We start from the raw sequence: 9811 nt of genomic DNA, 5'->3' as shown, positions 1-9811 counted from the left end.
GTAGTGGGATAATATGGACGAATTGTTTGCTTAACACAGACGCAGGTTGAATTGTTAACGTTGTTTGCCATTTAAATTTTATTTTTATCGCGGTTTAAAATGTTTACTGAACTATTTTTTAAAGTTCAGCTTCATTTAATGATCTTAAATCCGGCTTTTGCCGAATTTCTTGTGTTGGATTTGACGAATCCAAATCTTACCGGATCCCAGGATTTGATGCTTGAATCGCGTTCCTAATCAGAATTAATAATCCCAAAATTAAAATTTTTTAAAATTCAATAATGAATAGCGTCCAATCAAATTAAGTCATTAATAATTCACTGAGATCAAAACGTCAATCATGACATCAGTTGCTCCTCCCCCAAGTCTGTCATTGGATAGCAACGATTACACGGAAATCAAAGTGAGAATAACTCGACCAGCGTGTGTCAGGGGTCACGGTTACGTCTACGGCTACGAAGTTTACACCTGCCAGGTACCTGATGACGTGGTCGATGACGTCAGCTTCCGCAACCATGACGTCAATGAAGATGGGAATGGAGATGGTTGGCTTAGAGGGGAAGCCGTTCCTTGCGAATGTTTGACATTTGACGTTTTTAATATTAACTTGTAGAGTCTGATTGACATTTTCATGTTAATTGTTTTGCGATGAATTTATTGAAATTGAAATGGTATTGAAATAAAAATTTAGACCAAATTTATAAATTACGTTTATAAAATTTAACCTTTGACCCAGATTTGCGTGACCCAATTTTCGTAGACGAATCCGAATCGACCATCGTTATAAAGGATTTAAAATCAGGTCAGAGATTGAAAATATTATCTAGGTCAATAACTGCTGGAGGAAAATCTCCGAACTTTGCATCTCTGCCTGTCACGGTTGCGGTGGTGGAGGGGCTGGTGTTGAAAGGTGAAAAGTTGAAGGGGGCCATCGGGGCAGCCGTGGTATTAGGAGGGCTGGCCGTGGTCGGCATCATTGCTATTCTAATGTAGGTAGTGTGTGTCTGCTTGTGTATGTGTGCGTCTGTGGTTTTTAACACACAACGTCATCACTAGATATTTATCATTCTCACGTCATCTCCGTTAATCATCACTTAATCTTGACTTAGTTATTCACTGACTTGCACAGTTTCAACCTTCCACTGACGTCACTAACCGCCATTTATCGCATCACACAACAGTTACAACTGGAATCTTATCGCAAGAGTTCGATCCTGGTGGCATATGCCGGGACTGAAGCCAGCGTTGAAGGATCTTGAAAAGATAACTTTTGTGGTGGACACTAGCTATAGCAAAAACCATGACATTAACAACAACAACAACAACAACGATAGTAATAGTAATAATAATAAAATTAACAATTTTTCACTCCCCAACCGGCACGAACACACAAATGGTGATCGTCATCTCGTCAACAAAAACAAAAGAAACCCGTTGTATGACGTCAGAGGAGACTGTGGAGTGCCAATTATATTTGGTAACATCAATTTTTTTTATTTCCTTTGTTTTAATTGATAAATTTTCTTTTTTTTTCAATTTAACATTGCAATGAATAGACATTAAATTTTTCTGAAAATATTGGATGTTGTTAACTTGTTTTTATCTGAACGATACAGCCAACTTTACATTATTGCTGTTGATGTTGTTTTTGTTGATGTTAGCGTTTAATGTTGATGTTTCTTTTCTAAACGTTATTAATCGTTATTAATCAATTAAATTTATAAGCAGTTAATTGAGTCCTTATGAACGTAAATGAGATGAGATAAGAGGGGTGATGAATGAATGGGATGAAAAACCCTAAATGTGTGTTAATTTTTAAGCCAATTAACGTACCTATCTACCCTCTGTCAAATATTCAGTTGAAAAACTTCCCAACACAGAACTGGAGGTAGAACCATCATCATCATTACTTTTGTCATCATTATCATCACTTAAATCTTCTTTATCATTATCATCGTCGTCGTCATCGTCATCAAAAATATCGTCATCATCACCTAGAGCTAGTTGTGCTGTAGTACCACCCCCATTGCTCAAAGCTTTCAGAAGTGATTGTAATGATTGCAATAGTGATAAATGCAATGATAACGGCAATGATATTAACCTTAATTATAATCGTCGTCGTCTTCATCATTCTCATGGCATCCACATAAATAATGATGTCAAAGATGAAGAAGTTTTTGGTTATGCAGATATGGCCAGTGACAAAAACAAAATCATCACAAAAGTTACCATTGATGGTTGTGATAACGGTGAGGACGATGATGATGACGACGATGATGATGAAGAAGAAGATGACGAAAAATATGATGACGACGACGACGATGAAGAAGAAGATGACGAAAAATTTGATGACGACCACGATGATATTAGTGAGATTAAAGAGAGTGATGCTGATAGCAGCTTTAGTGATCAAAACATAGACAAATTTATTTCAGAGAAATGTAACCACATTGTGGGTGACAATGTGCAGCGGCAGTTACTCAAAGAGCCTTTGAAGTTTAATTCACCTCAAAACAGAAGCTTCAAGGAGGTCACGAAAAACAACAAAATTTTTTTTAATGATTGCAATCACAATAATACCAGCAATAACATTAACTGCAACAACGACAACTGCAACAACAGTGTTAACATCAACAACACCAACAACCGTGATTTCAGTAGCAAACATTTTAAAAATAACTTACCCGTAGCGAACAACGCATTCAACATTAATAACATCAACAAACAATCTGAAGACAAATGTCACAATAAAAAACGCAATTTCTTCTACGGTGAAGACAACCATTCAAATCATTCAGGCTACGACATTTACGAAGATGACAGAAGCGAAGATGACGAGAATGACTCCAATGACACTAACTGTGATGTCAAAATTAACGACGGCTACCATGACATGAAGTCAATTTAAAATTTTCTCATTTCATTTTGGCCGTCTTGAGCACATTTATATATACAACAATCAAGCAGACATTTTTATTTTAATATCTCAATAATTACTTAATTGAACCGTGATATAGCCTTCATTGTTATATTTATATTAATGTCACTGCATTATGATAATTTATAAATAAAATATGTCCTAATTAGTTAATGAGCACACATCAAATCGGAGAGTAGCTATTTAAATTTTGAAACGAAATGAATATTCATTAAATGACGTAAAAGATTCGATTAACGAATATTACAAACCTGTTAACAGTTATTGTTCAATACTTTCAAACAAGACAATTTGTTTCGAAATATTGAACTTCCATTAATTTTAAAATTAACTCAAAATGTAACTTAGCATATATAAATATAAATTTTGCAAATATTGTTATTATTAATGTTATTATTAATGCAGTTTAACGGCGTTTCAGCGCTACTGGCTATCTTTACGCCCTTTTTTCTTTTGAAACAAAATTGTCTTAGGGTTCTTTTGAGCTTTTTTCAAATATTTCTATATTCTGTCGAGTATTTTTATTTCCTGAAGATATGTTATTAGATTATTGATGTTTTCTTTCTTGAAAATTTTTTCAATATCTGAGGGGATCTGATATATTGGTTATATGAAATTAATACAATTTGAAAACTTTAGCAATTTTATTTAAAGATTCAAAAGTAAATTTTTTGCAAAATCGTGTTTGTGTCGGCTGGAGTTATAAACGTTCCCACCCTATCCGTTATATCCAGAGCATGCGGAAAAACACTAAATCTGATGATGGGAAGTTTGCTCTTTATAAATTCCTGGGTGGTTCTACTAGCCAGAAAGCAACTTCTTATTCAAATTTAAAGCACGTACTTCGATATTGAAAAAAAATGAGCTATATAAATGCAAAAAATAAAAAGCATTGTTTGCGTAAGATAGGCCTTCGATGACGTTTGTATTAAAAAGTTGAAAATAAAGAAATAACGCTCTTTTATTTAATATCAAGCGGTTTAACCAGCCAACAATAATAATAATATTTTTAAATATATACATGTCTTCAAACATATTTTGTTTTAATTAACTTACAAACATTTTTTACAAAATTTTGTTATTAATAAATTAAATACAAATCATTTTAAGAAAACACTCAATTTTACGTACAAAACGGAAAAGGTACAACAGACGAATATTTATTTTTATTAAGACTTCTATTTAACTTTAAATCAAACCGTTTTAAAGAAGTACAGATGATTTCGAAACCGGGATCGACCAGTTGAGAAATTCGACTACGATCTTTTATGCTGCTCTGCAATCACCAACAACAACAATAAGCCGTCACAGCAATCACAACAGGTGAACAGGTTTGTCGTATCTAAAGATAGATTATTCGAATGTAGGAAATTTAGCGAAACATGAGCCAGATAACTTGTATAAGACGTTATCATTAATGTTCACATTCCGTATAAGTTTTGAACTGAATCCGGACAATACGCTGAACAAATTAGACCGAACCAACAGCGGTCATTCCAGGCAAAAAGCGCAAAACTTATGAAAAATTGTCTGACAACAGTAGTTCAAAAAATCGCTCAAAGACGGCTAAACCACTAACTCAGGCAAAAAACTTGTTTGGCTGGCCCAAAAACATTGGATAAAAATATTTTGGGTCACGCTGACTGACCCATGCTAAACAAGGTTGTTCGCAGAAATAAGACCAAACAAGTAAAAAAACAGCGAATACCATCGGGTTCAAAAACCAATCCGCAGTTTCAAAGTTCAACGTACGCTACCGCAGCCGCGTCTTTGGCCGGGCTCACTCTTACGACGAACATTTTAGCAGCATCTTCCACTTCAAATAACAATACAATTGAAGTTGACCATTTTTTAAGAAAACCTGATTATCATTTAGACATTTCTAAATTTTGCAAATCAGAAGAAATTCAAAAAGACAGCCAGAATACGAAACATACTGAGCTAGAGGAAAACGATCAAGGACAAAGCTCAACAGATCATACAAACGCAACACCACTATCCAACAGTGCTGCGGATAAAGAAGATAATTACATCTTCTATCAATCGCTGCTGAACGATATCAAATTCCAAAGACGACATCAAAGTTTCAATCGACAAGAAGAACAGACTGAGAGACCAGCTTGCCAGCATTTTAGTAGCTACACAAGCAATATAGGTAATCGATTATCTTTGTTAGGAAGCGGAGAAAACGAGTTCAACAGTCACGACAACGCAAACAGCCAGTCACCCTTTCAACAATTAAATCAATCACAGCAAATAAAATCTTTGGCGTTTGATTGCACCTTGGAGAAAAGTCCAACCTACTCTCAAACGTTAATTTCAGGATCAATGGGACACGCTTCAAGCAAAAGATCCAGACACGACCAGGGACAAAACGAAGTTGTCACCATGAGTGGAAGTCGTTCCAGTCACGGAAACAAACGCTACGTAGATGGCGGTGCTTTTCGTGACGAGTATGCAAAAGGTAATACTGTACCCGGTTCTTCCAAAAATTATCGGAGTCGAGGTGGTGTCAGTCGCTCCCCTGAACAAGGCGGTAGTGCCATGGAAGTTGATGACGATGATCAGGCCAAAATTGCCGGAGTGGGATCTTGGTCACCGAAAAAAATTGGCGGTGGCCAGATGATCGATGCGAGAACTTCGAAAGATGTGGCAGGCATTCCACGGGGAGTTGGAACTCAGCCAAGATTTCTGCATGCATCTGCCATCAAGTTGCACAAATTGCAGTTTGGAATTGATAAAAGGTTGACAATCATTGACGAGAAGTCTAACGCTGTGCTCAAATACAGAACGCCTCATTTCAGGTTCACTCTGATTCATTTCATATCTAACAATTAAAAGTATATTTTCACCAAATTGTGCCTAATAAAACATTGAAAATATTAAACATTATAACTAATTGTTAGACATAAAATTATGCAATTATTTTTTAACTGATTTTGCCTCTAGAGCCCTGGCAACTGTGGAAATTCCACCGCTTCCGGCAGGAGTGAACATTCAAGTGGGATGGATCCAGGTGTGCACGGATATGCAGTTCATCAACACGTACGGAAATGAGGGATTGTAAGTATGGCAGTTTGGGATTGCTGTTAATGAACTGAAAATTGAATTTAAGTTGACTGCAACGGCATTTATTTGTAGCATATGCGTATAAATTTAATACTTCAATTTTATATAAATAACATAAAAAAATCAGAAATCTTTAAATCCCTATCGAGATATTTTTATCAAAATAAGTTTCGTAAACTAAATGTATATATGTTTTAAAATCAGTGAAGATATTTAAACACTGTTCTACAAATATTACTCATATTAGTGAGGTTCTCACCAAATAATCACAAACGATAGGACCAGCTGGGAATTCCCAGAAATAGTCAGCGGGAAGTACAAGATGGTGAGCGATGCAGATGGCAAGCAGTACCCCTGGTATGGTTCGAAGAACGAGGTCGCCCACCTCCAAGGACCCACGCAGAACCCCACCACGGCCACCATTCACATGAATGACAATTTCTTTCCCCAGGTTACGCATCAATACATTTTTCAATGAAATTCATAGGTAAAAGTGAGATTCAAAAATTATTGAGGCTAATTTTTCATGACATCGAACATTTTGTTAATTGCTTTTTGGATTGGTTGATCGATTGTTTAAAATATTAAATAATTAACCTAATAAAACTGTTAAAAACGTTTGTTTGATGTACAAAGCAGTAAAATATGTTTTCTCTCGTTCAAAGGTTACTTGGTACATTCCTAGCATTGGCTACACCAGAGATCCGAGCTTGAGTTTTGTCTATCGTAAGCAGCGCTTCTACACCTTCCTGGCTCTGAAAGACGTCAACACGGACACCTACCAGATCATCAGGACACTGACATGGTCCATGGAGCTCGCCATCGACGTCAATCCGAAAAACCCGCTAGGGAAGAGAGCGAAACTGTTGGGACCCTTCGAGCAGGTGACTGAACAAATATCAAACGATGCAATTAGTTTCAATTTTTGAAGAAATTTGTATCAGATTAATACTGCAAATTTTTGCTTTTGCCAAAAAACAACAGAATATTAAAAGTACCAAATCACGCTTGAATTTTTTTAATAAAAAAAAATACTATTTTTCCATGAAGGAAAGCCCCAAAGTAGTTCCAGAGCATCTGACGCCTCCGTTGAAATCTTATGCCTTGAACCCGCCCAATGCTAACAGCTGTCAGGTTTGTAACAACAACAACAATAATAATAATAATAACTACGCCATTAATTATAAAAATACAAATAAAAAAGGTGGTTAATGAAATTATTAGTTCTTTTTTCGCGAGTTGTTGACGGTTTGAAGTTTTGAAAACGAGTTGTTAATTTCGCGTACAATAGACTGCTGTTTCTGAACTTTATTATTATTCTACTACTAATTCATAGCTTTTAATGATTAACTAAAAAATTGAGGTAAATAAAGAAATGCCAAATTATTTATTTGAAGTATTTTTTTGGTTCACTTTATTGAAAAATGTATGCTCTACATCGATTTGGTTTATAAAATTGTAGCTGTTTACATTAATGCGCTCATTCTTATTCAGAGTAAGATAATTTTTAAGAAAACACATTTCAACAATGTCATAATTTCAATTTAACAACGAACTCAAGTTGGAAGCACCAATTTCATACCTTAAATTATTGCCAACATTTTATTCGTGTGTTCCTCTAAATATTTTTCCAGGTGCTCGTCTGGAGGCCAAAGTACGGCGACACGGAGCTTGTGGTGCCACCAGTGCAGACGACCATGGAGATGAGCAGGTACCTCGTCAGCACTAGGGATGCCACCGCCAAACTTCTTCGCATCACCAAGAGCAATTTTCTCCTAAAGGCCCAGCAGCAACAGAAATAAAAGATGGCCACAACCTACCTCTCTGACGTCATCAGGCTGCTGATGCTGACAAAGATTGGAAGTTTAGTTGGTAGACGAATTAATGGAATGTCAAAAACAAAGATAATAAACGAAAAAAATGAAAAATATTGAAAACGTTGGAATAACATGGAGGATTTTTTCATTATGATCTATGAAACAACATGCGGACAATAACTCGACATCATTATACATAAAAACAACTACATCAACTACAACACTACAACATCATGATTAACATATTGGCAACTGGTAACATAACAACAACAACAACAGCAGCAACAACAACTGAACTTAATTAAATATTGTGAAAAATATAAAAACTTAAAAATACTGGTAACTACCAACAATCAATATCAGAGCAGCAATATTTATTTGTGACGTTATAAACTCAACATAGCTCCAACAACCTTTCCAACAGTTTGAAACTATTCAAGCAATTAGAAACGTGATCAACTGTTTACAAACATTATCTGCTATTTCAGATATTATTATTTACTAATCTTTCAAAAGGTGCTAGCTTAAGATTGGTATAAAATTCAACAGAAACTACAACACTAGCTAAAATGTTGATATATAAACTTCTGAGAAATGAAAGATTCAAATGAGTATTGACAAGTCATTTACAATTAAAAAGACAAAATGTGATTTTTGTTACCAAATCAGAACGAACTTAATGGTCATCATTTGCAGCATCAACTTCACCACTGCGAAAAACGGCAATGGTCTTGGCAGCAACAATCTCTTTGTTCTTCAACTATGAATCGACCATTTTTTGTTAGAAAACAATGAATAATGTAAAAACCCCACTCACATTTGAAGTATTCAACATTTATACAAATCCTTCAAAACAAAATTGAAGCCATTTTAAACAGAAAAATTGATCTAAACGACCACAGACAGTAGGGCAACCGCCGGGACAATTGCGACAACATGAGAAGCAGAGTAACAACTGGGTTTGCCAAAAATGTAAAAAGTTCGACAAACTGCTTTCACAGCGACCAGTTGATGTCTCGTTTGGTTTACTACATTTTTATTACATAAAGTTTTAGAAAATGTTTTTATTTTAAATAAAATGCAGTTTTTTTCCAATATGCTGTTAAATAACCATTCTTTACTAGCAAGTACCTCCAAACACACTATAAAATCTAGTCATTTTATTTTTTTTTTTACTTATTCATCTTTTAAAATTTACTGCCAAGTGATAATGAACATCAGTGTCTTATATTTCTAGTATGTTTAAATACAAAATTTGTAGATTTTTAAAATTGTCTATACCATCATAAAATAACATTCATTCATTTTTCTCATCATCATCGTCGTCATCTTCATTACCATCATTATTTTCTTAGTATTATCATAATTTTTTCATCCTTGTCATCATCATTATTAATAACAAGCCCGAGGCGTAATGTTATCATCACATCACATCATCATCAGAGTGCCATCATCATTTTAAAGCAAACGTAGGACAACAGTTCTTCATAAATATTCAAAAAATTAATAAATTTTGACGTATTTAACTAATTTATCATTGCTCATTCACTTATTAGCCTTTATATACATTTAAACATTCATTAATAATTTTTCTTTATTTATCCCTGGTATATTTTAGTTTTGGGCAACGTATATTTTGTGTACTTAGTTTTAACGAGTATATTTTACTTGTGTAACAAATACAATTGACAGCAGTAATGTTACATCAATATTGATTTCAACAGTTTTTCATCAATATCGTTGTTATTATAGGTGATTTCATACCCAGCCATATTGTTCGGTATTATTTACTTAGGTACTTGATTTACTATCTCTTCATAAACGTTCACATCATGGTGATAATAGCGACGACGACGATGACGATGAGGAAGATGATGATGAAGTTGATGTGTGATGACGTCATCGTCATTTATAACAACGATTCGTGTATTTTTAGAGGCAGAGCGTCAGAGTTAAGATAAATCACCTGTAATTCGGGCAATAGAGC

At 34.7% G+C, this 9811-nt stretch overlaps 2 protein-coding genes across 2 annotated transcripts; both read left to right on the top strand.

Annotated features, from left to right (window-relative positions):
* Positions 1-848: 848 nt before the first annotated feature.
* HELRODRAFT_190797 (hypothetical protein) lies at positions 849-3616 on the top strand. The gene is made up of 3 exons (XM_009015408.1): positions 849-989; positions 1182-1477; positions 1860-3616. The coding sequence occupies exons 2-3, from the start codon at positions 1225-1227 to the stop codon at positions 2906-2908; spliced, it is 1302 nt and encodes a 433-aa protein (XP_009013656.1). The 5' UTR covers positions 849-989; positions 1182-1224; the 3' UTR covers positions 2909-3616.
* Positions 3617-5560: 1944 nt separating this feature from the next.
* HELRODRAFT_75099 (hypothetical protein) lies at positions 5561-7809 on the top strand (the record flags this gene model as incomplete). Its single annotated transcript, XM_009015407.1, has 6 exons — positions 5561-5742; positions 5888-6001; positions 6287-6458; positions 6673-6891; positions 7058-7141; positions 7642-7809. The coding sequence occupies 6 exons, from the start codon at positions 5561-5563 to the stop codon at positions 7807-7809; spliced, it is 939 nt and encodes a 312-aa protein (XP_009013655.1).
* Positions 7810-9811: the final 2002 nt, after the last annotated feature.

Source organism: Helobdella robusta (genome assembly GCF_000326865.2).
Source record: "Helobdella robusta unplaced genomic scaffold HELROscaffold_16, whole genome shotgun sequence".
Lineage (NCBI taxonomy): Eukaryota > Metazoa > Annelida > Clitellata > Rhynchobdellida > Glossiphoniidae > Helobdella > Helobdella robusta.
Note: the sequence above shows the minus strand (reverse complement) of the source record. Positions and strands in the feature narration are given on the sequence as shown.

Bases quoted from the DNA above. Each gene is read 5' to 3' on its own strand.
- HELRODRAFT_190797 (XM_009015408.1), top strand. From the start codon at position 1,225: ATGCCGGGACTGAAGCCAGCGTTGAAGGATCTTGAAAAGATAACTTTT. The intron at 1,478-1,859 runs GTAACATCAATT...TCAAATATTCAG, and splicing joins TGGAGTGCCAATTATATTTG to TTGAAAAACTTCCCAACACA.